The sequence below is a fragment of the Fundulus heteroclitus genome, unplaced genomic scaffold, assembly GCF_011125445.2.
Source record: "Fundulus heteroclitus isolate FHET01 unplaced genomic scaffold, MU-UCD_Fhet_4.1 scaffold_68, whole genome shotgun sequence".
Taxonomy (NCBI): Eukaryota; Metazoa; Chordata; class Actinopteri; order Cyprinodontiformes; family Fundulidae; genus Fundulus; species Fundulus heteroclitus.
In genome coordinates, this window is record NW_023397121.1 from 665,290 (window position 1) to 683,386 (window position 18,097).

The 18,097-nt window shown below is 45.8% G+C and overlaps 1 protein-coding gene and 2 long non-coding RNA genes across 5 annotated transcripts in view; 1 reads left to right on the forward strand and 2 right to left on the reverse strand.

Annotated features, from left to right (window-relative positions):
• LOC118561605 overlaps positions 1–18,097 on the forward strand; it is a 39,766-nt gene that overhangs the window by 8,637 nt on the left and 13,032 nt on the right. Inside the window, exon 3 of one of the 2 annotated variants that reach the window (XR_004930164.1) lies at positions 1,008–1,786. The exons of the other annotated variant lie outside the window; for it this stretch is intronic. This is a non-coding gene — a long non-coding RNA (uncharacterized LOC118561605). Of the gene's footprint in view, positions 1–1,007; positions 1,787–18,097 lie in introns of those variants that run through there. 2 annotated transcript variants of the gene reach the window in all.
• On the reverse strand, positions 3,941–5,786 carry LOC110367996. Its single transcript, XR_004930167.1, has 3 exons — positions 5,539–5,786; positions 5,213–5,463; positions 3,941–5,121 (listed from the first exon to the last, which is right to left on the reverse strand). It is a non-coding gene; the product is annotated as an uncharacterized LOC110367996 (long non-coding RNA).
• Positions 6,552–17,554, reverse strand: LOC105923714 (CD276 antigen homolog). Of its 2 annotated transcripts, none has more exons than XM_036133801.1 (4): positions 16,987–17,554; positions 12,508–12,548; positions 7,912–8,232; positions 6,552–7,432 (listed from the first exon to the last, which is right to left on the reverse strand). In XM_036133801.1, the coding sequence occupies exons 1-4, from the start codon at positions 17,004–17,006 to the stop codon at positions 7,341–7,343; spliced, it is 474 nt and encodes a 157-aa protein (XP_035989694.1). In that variant the 5' UTR covers positions 17,007–17,554; the 3' UTR covers positions 6,552–7,340. The 2 variants fall into 2 exon arrangements, with proteins under 2 accessions (XP_035989694.1, XP_035989693.1); XM_036133800.1 differs by lacking the exon at positions 6,552–7,432 and adding an exon at positions 7,461–7,772.

Consider the following 18,097-nt stretch of genomic DNA (forward strand, 5'->3'; position numbering starts at 1 on the left):
GGTACCATCTGTTTAGCTAATTATGTAGCAGAGTGTAGCTAGAGCCGACTGCTTCCTTTAACCTTACCGACCGGATCTCACCACCCCATAAGGGCTGGATCCTTCATGAAGACAGGAACGTTCTTCATTGTTCCTTTACATACAGAACATCTGTTTGCTTTTCTTAAATACGTTTACTGTCTGTAAGTCATAGAACTGCATATATTAGATCAGTTTATGGTGACTGCAGAACCGTGTCTTTGTCAGCTGCAGGAGAACCATTGATAGGAGCAGGAGACCGGATGCTCCTCACCGTGAGGACGATATCTAGTAGACCGTGGTGGTACAGTGGTGTCTAAACAGGAACTCTGTGATTTATTGAGTGAAAACATGATGGTAGAACCATGCAGTGTTAGCAGAGGTCAGGTCCCTGGAGATATGTTGTTCTCTGTGGAGGTTCCCAGCTCTCCAGGAACCTCTCTCAAACTGCCAGGATCGATCTACCTCAGCTTGCCACAGGAGCACCATCACTACAGAAATCTGCTGTTTCTGTGACTGGACTTTGGAACATGTGCGGGACTGTGCTCAGGTACTGCTGTGGACTTTATTCTTCTGTCCTGAGGGCTTCAGATTGTTAAAGAGGTTAATATTTAGCAGCCTTTACCTGGTTTATGTGTAACAGGGAGCTGATGCATGGAGCTCAGGGGGGGAGGGCCTGTGTGTCTGAATGTCTCTAACCTGGTGAGGCGCTAGCAAAGTCTCATCTATCAGCAATTTCCTTCAGCTGATCTTTGCCATAACCTCCAACATGCAGAAAGGTTCTGGAAGCTTAGCAACATGTGAGGAGCTTCAGCCTTCAGCTTCTCCTGCAGCTAGTTCAAGATTTAGGCCAGTCTGACCTGAGTCAGATGTTAGCAGCTGCATCTAGACACCAGCTAGAACATCTACAGCCAGTCCAGGAGATCTGTACAGTCTGTCACTGCACCAACCTCAGAAGGTCCAGTTCATTGCAGCTGTTTCTCTTCCAGATCAACCTCCATCTACCTGCTTTTACGCCTGGAAGAACCTGTTATTCTGCAGAGGGACTCAGCAGTAGAACCTGCAGAGCAACAAACGTGTTGGAACACATCTGCTGCCTGCAGGAAGACCTGCTGGAAGACAGCTTCAAGATGAGAATCAGCACAGCGTCCAACTTACAGGCCTGACCATGGTGACGATGTTCAGAGAGCAAACTAAAGCAGAGATCTTAGGAGAACCAGGAGGAGCAAAGAACAGATTCTGACCCAGCAGCTCAGAAAACAGAGCAGCGGGTCAGAAAATCAGAACTCTGCTTAAAAATAGCAGCAGGGTCTGAGTTTATATAATCAGTTTAAAGTTAAACTGATTTCATCAAATCACACTAAAGTTTAAAATGAGACTAGAGTCCAGAGGTCTGACTGACAGAAAGCATCTGGTCAGGAGATCCTGTGATGGCTCCCCGTGTGAAACAAGCTGAGGCCTAAAAACTCCACAAACCACCAGAGACCAGGGCTTACTGCTGACTCCTGTGAATCCTTCTGTAGCTGCATGAGGAACTTCTCTGCTTGGTGAGATAAAACCACCACAGATTACAGGAACTCTGCACAGAGCTGTCCTGTCAGCTGCTTTAAATCCTGAGGGTTTAATCTCTGGTTGCTTCAGAGAGCCACCAGCTGGTTCTGGATCTGGGCTTTAGTTTGGATCAGTCTGGATCTCAGAGTCTGGATCAGTCTGGATCTTAGAGTCTGGATCAGTCTGGATCTTAGAGTCTGGATCAGTCTGGATCTTAGAGTCTGGATCAGTCTGGATCTGGGCTTCAGTCTGGATCTCAGAGTCTGGATCTCAGAGTCTGGATCAGTCTGGATCAGTCTGGATCTCAGAGTCTGGATCAGTCTGGATCTGGGCTTAAGTCTGGATCAGTCTGGATCTCAGAGTCTGGATGAGTCTGGATCTGGACTTCAGTCTGGATCAGTCTGGATCTCAGAGTCTGGATCAGTCTGGATCTGGGCTTCAGTCTGGATCAGTCTGGATCTCAGAGTCTGGATCAGTCTGGATCAGTCTGGATCTCAGAGTCTGGATCAGTCTGGATCTGGGCTTAAGTCTGGATCAGTCTGGATCTCAGAGTCTGGATCAGTCTGGATCTGGACTTCAGTCTGGATCAGTCTGGATCTCAGAGTCTGGATCAGTCTGGATCTGGGCTTCAGTCTGGATCAGTCTGGATCTCAGAGTCTGGGAACATCTGAAGGTCTACATCAGGGCTCCTCCCATTCAGCTGCTTTCACTGCCATCATCCATCTTTTGCCTCTGTAATGCGAGCAAACAAAACATGACAGGAGGGGCAGGAGTACTTTCTATTGTTTGAAGGAGGAAACAATCGGACGTCTGCCTTCCCTCTTTTATGTTTCACTTCAGTGTAAAACCACAGAAATGGTTCCTGAAAGCTAGAATCTGGTTGGAGCAAAAGCTTCCACTGTATTTAGAAAGCGTGATGGAAAACCTCGCAGACAGAACCGGTTTTAGTTGGTAAAGGGAACTGATATTAGCTGTTGACAAAGGTACAGAGGAGCAATGTTGTGAACAGCTCTGAAGGTAAGGAGGAGACTCCCATGATTCACTCTGATCGTCTTTGTTACTGAAAAGTGTTTTTTAAATGAACTTACCTCGCCTTACTTTGTAGTTGATACCAGTGGCGGCTGGTGAAAAAAAATCTTGGTGGGGCTGGCCAATAGATTTCCCTGCCTAACCCAGTACATGCATTTAAATTAAAAGTCGGAAAAATTCTACGATTCCACAATAAGCATTTGATTAATAAAAAAACATTGTTCACAAAGGATTATTTTGGTGGTTTTGTCTTATTAATCCTTTCCACAGACTCATGCCAGAGGGTTTGCATACATTGTACATGTGCGTATATTATTACGAAACAAACGTTTGCGTCTTGACTTAAATATATATCCTAATTTTTTATTTATATAATGATTTAAGTAGAACAATGACCAGTGCAAAATTAAGTTGTATTTACCGGAGATGAAGTGTAGACTGCAAATTCTGTCGTGGTATGATGGCTCCCCCAGTCACTTGGATTGTCTGCCTGCATCCTTTTCATTGAAATTATCCATTTCTTTCTTCTTTCTTTGTCCTTCGGTAAACGACAGAAACGTACATCCGACGATTTGGAATGCCTCTGTGTGCAACCGGGAGCACAACAAGTCGTAGGCATTGTTTAGATTCCAAAAATAAACTAAAAGTACGCTCTAATTCACCCGTTTAGTCACGCTGGTAAGCGAAAACAGCACTGTTTTGCCGACCACCGTTACCTGGATGTAGCGCGGATGTAGCTCGTGACGTCACGCGTTAAGTGCACCTATCACTGTGCAGCTAGGGCTAAGACTCCAGGAGCCCCAAACCCATTCATTTTGGCGATGCTGATTGGCCAAACATTTATAAATCTTCCCTAGCAACAGTATACGATTGGTTATTTCACTACACTTGTGGGGCGCTTTGAGTGATAGCCCCACAGGAGAAATGAGCAGCGCGGAGAGTGGTGGCCTAGTGGTTAGAGCAGCGCGTTTGCACTCAGAGAAGGATGCAAGTACCCGGTTCAATCCCCACTGCCTGCACTCTGGGTCCCTGAGCAAGACCCTTAACCCCAGATTGCTCCCCGGGCGCCGCACATGGCAGCCCACTGCTCCCCAAGGAGATGGGTTAAAATGCAGAGAACAAATTTAATTGTAATGTATGTTTCAATGACAATAAAGATGATATTACTATTATATATGATACGTTCTGTTGGTGGAAATGCACTGCAAATGAGAGTCAATTGGTAGAGTCAATTAGTAGAAGTGTTTTAATAATTCTTATTACATGTAGCCACGTACTATTAAGTAAAAACTGACATTAATAATACTTTTAAAATCTATATATATTTTGACTTTTTCCCTCCACATCTGGGGAGGGTAGCGCCCGAGCGCCCCCTATGGGCCAGCCGCCACTGGTTGATACGATGTGTGAGTGGGAGCCAATGAAGCTGCTGCAGAGCAGCTGTGATGTGATGGACTGAAGGGCTTCGTGTGTTGATACTGAGTTTTAGACCAGCTGTAATTTATCAAGGGTTTAGGTGGAAGACCAAAGAGAAGAGTTACAATAATATAGACTATAATCTGGGTGTCATCCGCATAGCTGTGAAAGTGCATATTATGTTGTAGAAAATATGACCAAGGGGGAGACTGTAAATAAAGTACAACAGGGACCATGGACAGAGCCCTGACAGGGACTGGACAGGAAGTGAATGATTTTAACTGAATGTGGCCTGAAAGGTATGAATGAAACTAGGTAGGGGTTTACTTAGACCAGGGATTCCCAAAGTGTGGTGCACGCACCCCTGGTGGTGTGGAGCTGCCACTAGGGGGTGTACTAAGAGAGAGGAAAGTATGTGGAGAAGGAAGGTGTGGGAGATTGTGTCAAAGGCTGCGGTCAGATCAAGCAGAAGGAGAATGGATAGTAACCAGAGTCAGCAGCCAGGAGAAGATCATTAGTGACTTTGATAGGCGCTGTTTCACTACTGTGAAGAGGACAGAAACCAGTCTTTGATTGTTGATAGAAATTAACATAGGAAAGATGGGCATGGAGTTAAGCAGCAACTGTTTCAAGAATTTTGGAAACAAATTAAAGGTTAGAGATTGGTGGAAAATTATAAAGTTATTGGGGTCTGAACCAGGTTCCTTGAGAACTGTGGTTACAGCAGCAGGTGTAACACCTGGAGAACAAATGAAGTCCAAAATCCGTCCTTTAGCATTGTGGGTAAGTTGATATACTGCTGCAGTGCAAAGCCATAGGTGCGTTTAAGGGTTCTGCTAAAACTGACTGACGGTTTAAGCTCTCTAGAGCTTCTTGATTATTTCTGGAGTCTTTTAATGCAGCACTAGTTAGAAACCTCTTCTCCATTCTTCAACCTCTATCCTGTCCTTCAGTACCTTCACTAACCAGCTGAACACAAAGAGACACCAGCAGCACCAGAACCTACAGCTTCTAGAAGCTTCTGGCAGCAGATCAGCAGACTGAGGCTTGGTCCTCCTGCTGCTCCTCCTGGTAGAGGAGGACTCAGAGGTTCTCCATCTTGGTTGACTGCAACACAAACACCAGACATTCCCTTTAACCCTGGAGGCAGGACTGGTCAGAGAGCTAATTATACTGCAACACAGTTTAACTGGTGGACCTGACGCCTTCAGCCTGTTCTCTGAACATCTTCTCTGGGGATGGTACAATGAAACATGTCCTCCTGCTGAAGGTTCTTCATGATGATGGAGAGGTTCCCCCTTTGGTCCTCCTTCTCTTGTCCTGTTCTCCATCCTTGGTGGTCTAAGAGGACGTTCCCAGGAGATAAAGCTACTCTCTGCTGAAGACTTGTAGACATGAGGTAGAGTAACATCTTCTAGAAAACCCTCAATGACCAGAACCAGCAGCTCCCTGAGGAAGAACCCGCTCAGCTTTAGATCCAAAAAATAAAACTACTATTACAAGCTGGTACCTGGTTCTGGTTACCTGGCAGCCTGGGCCCAGAAGTCCACCTGAAGCAGGTCCACCTCTGCACTGCTCCCAGGTGAGGCTGCCTGCAGGTGTGTTTCCAGAAAGCAGGTTTCGGAAACCGTGACCCTGAAATCTTCAGTGGAATTAATAAATTAAAGATTGTCTGCCTTCCCTGAATGACAATTATGAACATATTCATATTTCTCACTACAGCTGCCTTCACAATGCCTAGAACTGCAGATGTTTCACCTAAATGTTGCTTTTTATGTGGGAACGTTGGCGACGTAGAAACCTGTGTCCATAGATATCACCATAGTAACATAGAGAATTTAAAATTCACTCAAATGTTTGTTAGATTAGTTGTGTTGGGAATTTCTGTATTTTTTTTATTAAAATCTAAATCTAAAGACAAATTTACTGAAAATAAACATTTGATAAACCTTCCAACATTAAAATAAACCACAGCAGCTTTGTCACCTCTCCCATGATTATCTCTGTAATAAACTGAGTTTCTCCCTCTTGGCTTCTTTAGAATAACTATAAACATTAACCAGGTTTTATTTAATGATCCACAATGTTTCCCTTCAGCCGTGAATCCCATCTCCACCCCTGGTGGTCACACTCATAGAACGGTCCATATTCTGTGTGTCAGAGGGCAGCTACAGAAGGATTTTACCTTTAATATTGTTCTTTAAGTGAAACTCTGGTTCTCATTAACCAGGTTTTCTGATTTAGGGTGGCAGGAAATAGGAAATCATGACTCTCCTGGTTGAAAGGAAAGTTCCTGTTTCTGATCTATGGAGTTGATCCCTTCTGCAAAGAGCTCAGGCTGCTGGTTCTGGATGTTTAGGGCAGTTCTGGTCCAGTGGTTGGAGCAGCAGGTTCTGAGAAGGCTGCTAGAACCCGGGTCCATCCCTGTAGAGCGCCAATAAACTGGAGAACATCAGATTACCTGTCTGAGGTGATCAGGAAGTAAAATCCTGTCTGACGCCCTCTAGTGGCAGAAAGGAGTTACACCAGACAGCAAACCCGTTCAGAGCCATTTTAATTCAGATCAAGCTTCAAACAAACCAGCAACATGACATTAATCAGACATTTCATCACCTGGGTGACGAAATAATATAACTAGAGTGAGACGATATAAAGGCCATGCAGCGTTTATTTAGCTCACAGGTCCACCCTCAGGAGGAACCAGACAGGTTCTGTTCTCTGCTGAGCTCATTTATAGAAACTGGTAGAACCCTCCATCTACCTTCACCTGGTCTACTTAGAACATCCAGGTGCAGACCAAGGAATGAATTAGCAGACATGACACCTTATTTCCTATAAATATCCTGGACGTCATCAACCGGTAACATAAATATCCATTCAGTCTTTGCAGCATTATACAGGAAGGCAAATAACGATAAATAGAAATAAACACAATGAAGTTCAATCCTTCAATGTTTAAAGGGCAGATCATGCATTTAAGGCAGAAATGTAGTAACTTGTGTCGTAGTGCCAGGATTCAGAAGACAGAGCCAAGATTTAACGGTCATTATCTGCTGCTAACATCCGTCTTTAATGAAGAACAAATGTAACTATGATTCAGTCAATAAATATTTAACACTACTTCAAACAGGAAGCTTTGCTTGTTCTCGTTTATTGTCACCTGATGAGTTCCTGAGGAACTGACCCTGTGGTGAAGACCTGCAGAACGTTGTGGACTAGGCTGAACGTAAGCTAGGACTAATGTGGAGCTGCTGGAGGCTGAAGCCGGTCTCTAGCAGAAAGGAGCTTGAAAGTGGTGGACCGGTAGCGTCTGGACCCTGGAGCTCCTAGAACAGCAGCAGACTGAGAGCAGAGAGGACAAACATCTGCAGAACGTTGGAGGCTCCACAGGTGGCTGAGTTCTCCACGTATTCTGTCACTGCAAAGAAAGCAGAGATTAGCCGTCTGGACGCAGCACAGAGACCTCCATCATGGTCCAGAGAGTCAGATGTTAATGGCTGACAGTGTGGAGCTGGTCAGTAGAACCTGAATGTGACCTCCTCCATCATCTGACCAGGCTAAGAGAAGATGGAGGACCACAACGGGCTCAAAGACCTGCTGCTCTGCTGTCCAGGAGCCTTGGTCATCCTGCAGGCTGAGCCCTGGTCCTGGTCTGGTGTTCTCAGCTTCCTCCCTGGTGGTCTTCAGGGTCCTGTCGTCGGATCTGATGGGTTTGGTGAAGCTGGCTCTTCTGCAGGCTCCAGAACTGAGAAAGGCTCCTGGACAGAGGACCACAGGTGGTCCCAGAACCTGGTTTAAGCCCGTTGTAGTCGCCCTGACCCAGATGATGGAGAACCTGCAGATGGTGGGTCACTTACCACCTGTTAGCCTATAATCTGCTTCAAACTAGGAGCTCACCTGTCAGGTTTACTCTGGTTGTCACTCTAACACCACCAGAGACGATGCTGCACTTATAGTTTCCAGTGTCATTCTTCTCCAGCTTCTCCAGGACGATGGAGTAGTTCTTGTTCAGGAACTGGCTTGGAAAGCTGGAAACTCGACCTTTGTACTTCTCGTTCTGAGTCTTTAGGTCGGACTCGCCTTGGATGATGTCCAGCACATTATTTTCCTTCTCATCTCTCCAGAAGACATTCACAGGAGAAGACTTGGTAGAATTGCAGGGCAGCAGGACACTTCTTCCTATGTAGCCTTGTTGAGAGACGATGTCCAGGCAGATCACTGAGGGACAGCAGAAGACAGGAGAGATGAAGACTCTAGCAGCACCAGAAATGTAGAGAGGACACCATGAGATGGAGCTGGGACTTTATATCAGGAGAAGCTCCTCATGTTCCTCTCTGCCTGTCATAAGGTGTCAGCGGCTGAACCAGTTCTGTGCTTTCAGTCTAGATCCAGGACAGCTGACTAGGTTACCCCCCCCCCCCCCCCCCAGCAGGTTGTGTCCAACCCTGTCCCACGTCTCTCAGCCTGATGTCTCCATCTGTTGCCTTCAGTCTAGAGACAGGATGGACTCTGCAGGACTCAGAGCTGCCACCATAGAACCCCATCACCTCGTCTGCTGGGCAGGGCTGTTTTCTCCTAGTCTCTGTGCTGTGATTGGTCAGAAACCTGAAGTGGGAGGAGTTACTACACTGATGGTACTACACTGCAGTAGCAGGGCGCTGTGAGGACTTCCCAGAAGGTCCACATTGGATCTTCTGGTCAGGTTGTTCATGTCCTTCCTTCCTCTTGCCACCTTGACTAACTAAACTGGAGCAGCAGCTGGACTGAACCCGTGCCTCTGTACCATCATAGAGCAGGAACAGCTCTGACTGGAAGGAGAACCGGACTGATGACCGGAAGGAGAACCGGACTGATGACCTGAAGGAGAACCGGTCTGATGACTGGAAGGAGAACCAGACTGATGAATGGAAGGAGAACCGGACTGATGACTGCAGGGCCTAAAGGACGGTGGTTCAAAGCAGGACAGAAGGACACTTCCTGTCCCTGCATCACTTCCTGCTCCACCAATGAGGAGCTGAAGCAGCACCTCATTGGTCACCAGGACCAGACTCTGATACCAACTCAACACAGAACCTGCAGAGGCTGTGGCTGGTGACCTGAGTGGACCTGGTTCTGTCTGAATGGACCTGGTTCTGTTTCTGGTTCTGTCTGAATGGACCTGGTTCTGGACCTGGTTCTGTTTGACCGGACCTGGTTCTGTTTGAATGGACCCGGTTCTGTTTGAATGGACCTGGTTCTGTCTGAATGGACCTGGTTCTGGACCTGGTTCTGTTTGACCGGACCTGGTTCTGTTTGAATGGACCCGGTTCTGTTTGAATGGACCTGGTTCTGTTTCTGGTTCTGTCTGAATGGACCCGGTTCTGTTTGAATGGACCTGGTTCTGTTTCTGGTTCGGTCTGAATGGACCTGGTTCTGTCTGAATGGACCTGGTTCTGTTTCTGGTTCTGTTTGAATGGACCTGGTTCTGTCTGAATAGACCTGGTTCTGTTTGAATGGACCTGGTTCTGTCTGAATGGACCTGGTTCTGTTTGAATGGACCTGGTTCTGTCTGAATAGACCTGGTTCTGTCTGAATGGACCTGGTTCTGTTTGAATGGACCTGGTTCTGTTTGAACGGACCTGGTTCTGTTTGAATGGACCTGGTTCTGTTTCTGGTTCTGTTTGAATGGACCTGGTTCTGTTTCTGGTTCTGTTTGAATGGACCCGGTTCTGTTTGAATGGACCTGGTTCTGTTTCTGGTTCTGTCTGAATGGACCTGGTTCTGTCTGAATGGACCTGGTTCTGTTTCTGGTTCTGTCTGAACGGATATGGTTCTGGACCTGGTTCTGTTTGAATGGACCTGGTTCTGTTTCTGGTTCTGTCTGAATGGACCTGGTTCTGTCTGAATGGACCTGGTTCTGTTTGAATGGACCCGGTTCTGTTTGAATGGACCTGGTTCTGTTTCTGGTTCTGTTTGAATGGACCAGGTTCTGTCTGAATGGACCTGGTTCTGTTTGAACGGACCAGGTTCTGTCTGAATGGACCTGGTTCTGTTTGAATGGACCTGGTTCTGTTTCTGGTTCTGTCTGAACAGACCTGGTTCTGTTTTTGGTTCTGTCTGAATGGACCTGGTTCTGTCTGAATGGACCTGGTTCTGTTTGAATGGACCTGGTTCTGTTTGAATGGACCTGGTTCTGTTTCTGGTTCTGTCTGAATGGACCTGGTTCTGTCTGAATGGACCTGGTTCTGTTTCTGGTTCTGTCTGAACGGATATGGTTCTGGACCTGGTTCTGTTTGAATGGACCTGGTTCTGTTTCTGGTTCTGTCTGAATGGACCTGGTTCTGTCTGAATGGACCTGGTTCTGTTTGAATGGACCCGGTTCTGTTTGAATGGACCTGGTTCTGTTTCTGGTTCTGTTTGAACGGACCAGGTTCTGTCTGAATGGACCTGGTTCTGTTTGAACGGACCAGGTTCTGTCTGAATGGACCTGGTTCTGTTTGAATGGACCTGGTTCTGTTTCTGGTTCTGTCTGAATGGACCTGGTTCTGTTTGAATGGACCTGGTTCTGTCTGAATGGACCTGGTTCTGTTTCTGGTTCTGTCTGAATGGACCTGGTTCTGTTTGAATGGACCTGGTTCTGTTTGAATGGACCTGGTTCTGTTTCTGGTTCTGTCTGAATGGACCTGGTTCTGTCTGAATGGACCTGGTTCTGTTTGAATGGACCCGGTTCTGTTTGAATGGACCTGGTTCTGTCTGAATGGACCTGGTTCTGTTTCTGGTTCTGTCTGAATGGACCTGGTTCTGTTTGAATGGACCTGGTTCTGTTTGAATGGACCTGGTTCTGTTTCTGGTTCTGTTTGAATGGACCTGGTTCTGTTTGAATGGACCTGGTTCTGTCTGAATGGACCTGGTTCTGTTTGAATGGACCTGGTTCTGTCTGAATAGACCTGGTTCTGTCTGAATGGACCTGGTTCTGTTTGAATGGACCTGGTTCTGTTTGAACGGACCTGGTTCTGTTTGAATGGACCTGGTTCTGTTTCTGGTTCTGTTTGAATGGACCTGGTTCTGTTTCTGGTTCTGTTTGAATGGACCCGGTTCTGTTTGAATGGACCTGGTTCTGTTTCTGGTTCTGTCTGAATGGACCTGGTTCTGTCTGAATGGACCTGGTTCTGTTTCTGGTTCTGTCTGAACGGACCTGGTTCTGTCTGAATGGACCTGGTTCTGTTTCTGGTTCTGTCTGAACGGATATGGTTCTGGACCTGGTTCTGTTTCAATGGACCTGGTTCTGTTTCTGGTTCTGTCTGAATGGACCTGGTTCTGTCTGAATGGACCTGGTTCTGTTTGAATGGACCCGGTTCTGTTTGAATGGACCTGGTTCTGTTTCTGGTTCTGTCTGAATGGACCTGGTTCTGTCTGAATGGACCTGGTTCTGTTTGAATGGACCCGGTTCTGTTTGAATGGACCTGGTTCTGTTTCTGGTTCTGTTTGAACGGACCAGGTTCTGTCTGAATGGACCTGGTTCTGTTTGAACGGACCAGGTTCTGTCTGAATGGACCTGGTTCTGTTTGAATGGACCTGGTTCTGTTTCTGGTTCTGTCTGAACAGACCTGGTTCTGTTTCTGGTTCTGTCTGAATGGACCTGGTTCTGTTTGAATGGACCTTGTTCTGTCTGAATGGACCTGGTTCTGTTTCTGGTTCTGTCTGAATGGACCTGGTTCTGTTTGAATGGACCTGGTTCTGTTTGAATGGACCTGGTTCTGTTTCTGGTTCTGTCTGAATGGACCTGGTTCTGTCTGAATGGACCTGGTTCTGTTTGAATGGACCCGGTTCTGTTTGAATGGACCTGGTTCTGTCTGAATGGACCTGGTTCTGTTTCTGGTTCTGTCTGAATGGACCTGGTTCTGTTTGAATGGACCTGGTTCTGTTTGAATGGACCTGGTTCTGTTTCTGGTTCTGTCTGAATGGACCTGGTTCTGTCTGAATGGACCTGGTTCTGTTTGAATGGACCTGGTTCTGTTTCTGGTTCTGTTTGAATGGACCCGGTTCTGTCTGAATGGACCTGGTTCTGTCTGAATGGACCTGGTTCTGTTTGAATGGATCTGGTTCTGTCTGAATGGACCTGATTCTGTCTGAATGGACCTGGTTCTGTTTGAATGGACCTGGTTCTGTCTGAATGGACCTGGATCTGTTTCTGGTTCTGTTTGAATGGACCTGGTTCTGTCTGAATGGACCTGGTTCTGTTTCTGGTTCTGTCTGAATGGACCTAGTTCTGTTTCTGGTTCTGTCTGAACAGACCTGGTTCTGTTTCTGGTTCTGTCTGAATGGATCTGGTTCTGTCTGAATGGACCTGGTTCTGTTTGAATGGACCTGGTTCTGTTTCTGGTTCTGTTTGAACAGACCTGGTTCTGTTTCTGGTTCTGTCTGAATGGACCTGGTTCTGTTTGAGGAGTCTAAGGTGACAGGACTGTTGATCTGACAGCCTGCAGGAAGCAGGAAGTGTATTCAGAGACTTACCTGATGCTACAAAGCACAGCAGGAACACCTGAGGCAGGGTTCTGGAGAGAAACAAACACAGTTCAGTTTTCAGAACAAATACGGTTTCACGTTCTGATCTTTATCAGAGGAAACAGTTTCGTCCGGTCTCAGAGTCTAACCGTGTTTCCCTTCTAGAAGTAGCTACCTGCTGAGCTTTACTGCAGCTAACCGTCTGAGCTCTCTTTCACCCTCTAGACCTGAAACTGGATCAGAGTTTATCTGCTAGACACTGCTCTGTCTTCTCTAACATAGAAAGTACTCCTGGATCAATGTGAGCTTCTGTGCTTTTTTGTCTTTGTTCTGTCTTCTCTAACATAGAAAGTACTCCTGGGTCAATGTGAGCTTCTGTGCATTCTGTGTCTCTGCTCTGTCTTCTCCAACATAGAAAGTACTCCTTGGTCAATGTGAGCTTATGTGCTTTCTGTGTCTCTGCTCTGTCTTCTCTAACATAGAAAGTACTCCTGGGTCAATGTGAGCTTCTGAGCTTTCCGTGTCTCTGCTCTGTCTTCTCTAACATAGAAAGTACTCCTTGGTCAATGTGAGCTTATGTGCTTTCTGTGTCTCTGCTCTGTCTTCTCTAACATAGAAAGTACTCCTGGGTCAATGTGAGCTTCTGAGCTTTCTGTGTCTCTGCTCTGTCTTCTCTAACATAGAAAGTACTCCTGGATCAATGTGAGCTTCTGTGCTTTTTTGTCTTTGTTCTGTCTTCTCTAACATAGAAAGTACTCCAGGCTCAATGTGAGCGTCTGTGCTTTTTTTGTCTTTGTTCTGTCTTCTGTAACATAGAAAGTACTCCTGGGTCAATGTGAGCTTCTGTGCATTCAGTGTCTCTGCTCTGTCTTCTCTAACATAGAAAGTACTCCTGGCTCAATGTGAGCTTCTGTGTTTTCTGTGCCTCTGCTCTGTCTTCTCTAACATAGAAAGTACTCCTGGATCAATGTGAGCTTCTGTGTTTTCTGTGTCTCTGCTCTGTCTTCTCTAACATAGAAAGTACTCCTGGATCAATGTGAGCTTCTGTGCTTTCTGTGTCTCTGCTCTGTCTTCTCTAACATAGAAAGTAGTCCTGGGTCAATGTGAGCTTCTGTGCTTTCTGTGTCTCTGCTCTGTCTTCTCTAACATAGAAAGTACTCCTGGGTCAATGTGAGCTTCTGCGTCTCTGCTCTGTCTTCTCTAACATAGAAAGTACTCCTGGATCAATGTGAGCTTCTGTGCTTTCTGTATCTCTGCTCTGTCTTCTCTAACATAGAAAGTACCCCTGGGTCAATGTGAGCTTCTGTGCTTTCTGTGTCTCTGCTCTGTCTTCTCTACCATAGAAAGTACTCCTGGGTCAATGTGAGCTTTCCTGTCTCTGCTCTGTCTTCTCTAACATAGAAAGTACTCCTGGGTCAATGTGAGCTTCTGTGTCTCTGCTCTGTCTTCTCTAACATAGAAAGTACCCCTGGGTCAATGTGAGCTTCTGCGTCTCTGCTCTGTCTTCTTTAACATAGAAAGTACCCCTGGGTCAATGTGAGCTTCTGTGCTTTCTGTGTCTCTGCTCTGTCTTCTCTATCATAGAAAGTACTCCTGGGTCAATGTGAGCTCCTGTGCTTTCTGCGTCTCTGCTCTGTCTTCTCTAACATAGAAAGTACTCCTGGATCAATGTGAGCTTCTGAGCTTTCTGTGTCTCTGCTCTGTCTTCTCTAACATTGAAAGTACTCCTGGGTCAATGTGAGCTTCTGAGCTTTCTGTGTCTCTGCTCTGTCTTCTCTAACATAGAAAGTACTCCTGGGTCAATGTGAGCTTCTGAGCTTTCTGTGTCTCTGCTCTGTCTTCTCTAACATAGAAAGTACTCCTGGGTCAATGTGAGCTTCTGAGCTTTCTGTGTCTCTGCTCTGTCTTCTCTAACATAGAAAGTACTCCTGTGTCAATGTGAGCTTCTGAGCTTTCTGTGTCTCTGCTCTGTCTTCTCTAACATAGAAAGCACTCGTGGGTCAATGTGAGCTTCTGAGCTTTCTGTGTCTCTGCTCTGTCTTCTCTAACATAGAAAGTACTCCTGGGTCAATGTGAGCTTCTGAGCTTTCTGTGTCTCTGCTCTGTCTTCTCTAACATAGAAAGCACTCGTGGGTCAATGTGAGCTTCTGAGCTTTCTGTGTCTCTGCTCTGTCTTCTCTAACATAGAAAGTACTCCTGGGTCAATGTGAGCTTCTGAGCTTTCTGTGTCTCTGCTCTGTCTTCTCTAACATAGAAAGTACTCCTGGGTCAATGTGAGCTTCTGAGCTTTCTGTGTCTCTGCTCTGTCTTCTCTAACATAGAAAGTACTCCTGGGTCAATGTGAGCTTCTGAGCTTTCTGTGTCTCTGCTCTGTCTTCTCTAACATAGAAAGTACTCCTGGGTCAATGTGAGCTTCTGTGCTTTCTGTGTCTCTGCTCTGTCTTCTCTAACATAGAAAGTACTCCTGGGTCAATGTGAGCTTCTGTGCTTCCTGTGTCTCTGCTCTGTCTTCTCTAACATAGAAAGTACTCCTGGGTCAATGTGAGCTTCTGTGCTTTCTGTGTCTCTGCTCTGTCTTCTCTAACATAGAAAGTACTCCTGGGTCAATGTGAGCTTCTGTGCTTTCTGTGTCTCTGCTCTGTCTTCTCTAACATAGAAAGTACTCGTGGGTCAATGTGAGCTTCTGAGCTTTCTGTGTCTCTGCTCTGTCTTCTCTAACATAGAAAGTACTCCTGGGTCAATGTGAGCTTCTGAGCTTTCTGTGTCTCTGCTCTGTCTTCTCTAACATAGAAAGTACTCCTGGGTCAATGTGAGCTTCTGAGCTTTCTGTGTCTCTGCTCTGTCTTCTCTAACATAGAAAGTACTCCTGGGTCAATGTGAGCTTCTGAGCTTTCTGTGTCTCTGCTCTGTCTTCTCTAACATAGAAAGTACTCCTGGGTCAATGTGAGCTTCTGTGCTTTCTGTGTCTCTGCTCTGTCTTCTCTAACATAGAAAGTACTCCTGGGTCAATGTGAGCTTCTGTGCTTTCTGTGTCTCAGCTCTGTCTTCTCTAACATAGAAAGTACTCCTGGGTCAATGTGAGCTTCTGCGTCTCTGCTCTGTCTTCTCTAACATAGAAAGTACTCCTGGATCAATGTGAGCTTCTGTGCTTTCTGTATCTCTGCTCTGTCTTCTCTAACATAGAAAGTACCCCTGGGTCAATGTGAGCTTCTGTGCTTTCTGTATCTCTGCTCTGTCTTCTCTAACATAGAAAGTACTCCTGTGTCAATGTGAGCTTCTGAGCTTTCTGTGTCTCTGCTCTGTCTTCTCTAACATAGAAAGCACTCGTGGGTCAATGTGAGCTTCTGAGCTTTCTGTGTCTCTGCTCTGTCTTCTCTAACATAGAAAGTACTCCTGGGTCAATGTGAGCTTCTGAGCTTTCTGTGTCTCTGCTCTGTCTTCTCTAACATAGAAAGCACTCGTGGGTCAATGTGAGCTTCTGAGCTTTCTGTGTCTCTGCTCTGTCTTCTCTAACATAGAAAGTACTCCTGGGTCAATGTGAGCTTCTGAGCTTTCTGTGTCTCTGCTCTGTCTTCTCTACCATAGAAAGTACTCCTGGGTCAATGTGAGCTTCTGTGCTTTCTGTGTCTCTGCTCTGTCTTCTCTAACATAGAAAGTACTCCTGGGTCAATGTGAGCTTCTGTGCTTTCTGTGTCTCTGCTCTGTCTTCTCTAAGCCCCAGTGGGTGGAGGCAGATGAGCGTTCACACTGAGCCTGGTTCTGGTTCTGCTGGAGGTTCTCCTCCCTGTTAAAGGGGAGTTTTCCTCTCCACTGTCGCTTCATGCATGCTCAGTATGAGGGATTGCTGCAAAGCCATCAACAATGCAGACGACTGTCCACTGTGGCTCTACGCTCTTTCAGGAGGAGTGAATGCTGCTTGGAGAGACTTGATGCAACCTGCTGGGTTTCCTTAGAGGATGAAGGATGAACTGAGGGGGTTTCATTGTTGGAGAATCTGACTGCCTTGAGACCACATGTCATAATTTGACTATGACTAATCTGCTGTTCTTCCTCTTTACAGCAAGAACAACCAGGGAGTACAATATCTTTAAACCCTGTCATATAATAACTTTAATACCAGGCCTACTGTTTCCTTATAATAAACCTACTTTGTAAAAACACTCTTAATAACAGTTTCATAGCCGGAGGGCCCGGTTCTGCTCACAGAGGAGGGAAACAAAGTGAAACTAATAAAAGATAAGAACCAGAGATCTCAGAACCATCCATCCAGTTTAGGGTTTATCAGGTGAACTATCGTAGATAAACATTCCTCTACAGGTCTCTACCTGATATGTAACACAGTAAAGTTCTTCTGGAAGCGTTCTGGGTTTTCTTGTTTCTCCGCATTTACAGGAAACACCTCCCCAGGCTAGCATTACGGCCGCCATTGTTCTTTGTTCAACGCTCACGATAATTTTTACCGTTATTTAAACAACCGGAACAACAAACCTTCTCAGATGTGACTTCATGGCTTCTTGGAGTCTGCAGAGACTTTATAAACTTTCTAGGCTGGATCTAAATTAATTCGCAGTCAGCCTCCACGGTGAAGTCACGCCAAGTCGCGATGCTCGCGAACACCATGGATTACGGTAGTGACGTCAGACAGGGGAACTTTGAAGACGGTTTATCAACTGCAGTCAGTTCAGTTCTGAACCCCGCCTGTTCTCATGTTTCCCATCATTTACCAGTGATGCAGAACGTCTGTCCTTCAACTAGTCTTCAGCAGTCTGTCCATAGGAGTGGGCCAGGACATTTTAGAGAACATGTGCTCCAGCCACTGCTTATAAAAGCAGCCCCAGTAAGTTCAGACCAACTTCAAAGCTGCCCTTTATGTCTAAAACCCTGGAGAAGATTGTGTCCATGCAGTTAACGGAATGAAACCAGTCCGGTTTAGATCTTTGCACAACACAGCGTCTGCCAATTTAAAAGTTTTAACCATATCTTTTTAGCTACTGACTGGCGACGGTGTTGTTTTGCTTTTACACTAAACGGGAGACTGACCCGACCAGCCAGACTGACTTACGGCGCATAACAGGATGACCTTAACGTCCTCTTTTACCCAGGCCCGTCCTCATTACGTCCTGTCCCGGATGTCCGGAGGGAGGTTATAAATTTATAAATTCATGAACATGTCCGGTTTACAGTTTTTCGTGGGACCATTGACTGGCGCTTTGCAAAGAATACTACGGTACTTTGTTGCGTGACGTAATTCCAGAGGAACAGCCTTGTGGACTATGGCAAGCCGTTTAACATAAAATCGGATCGTCTGACGATCCGTAATTACATTCCAGACATCGGCATTTTGACTAGACAAAGCTACATTTTGACTATCCGGAATGGTAATTTAAGATATCTTTATTTACATTCTGACTAGGAAGAATAATAATTCAAGATATCTTAAATTACATTTTGACTAGTCAAAATTCCTTTCAAGAAATCTCAAATTACGTCACCGGATTCGTCATTGAAAGCGTCACACATCCGTAATTGTAATTTAAGATATCTTGAACGTAATTATGACTAGTCAGAATTACAATTTAAGATATCTGAAATTTAGTTA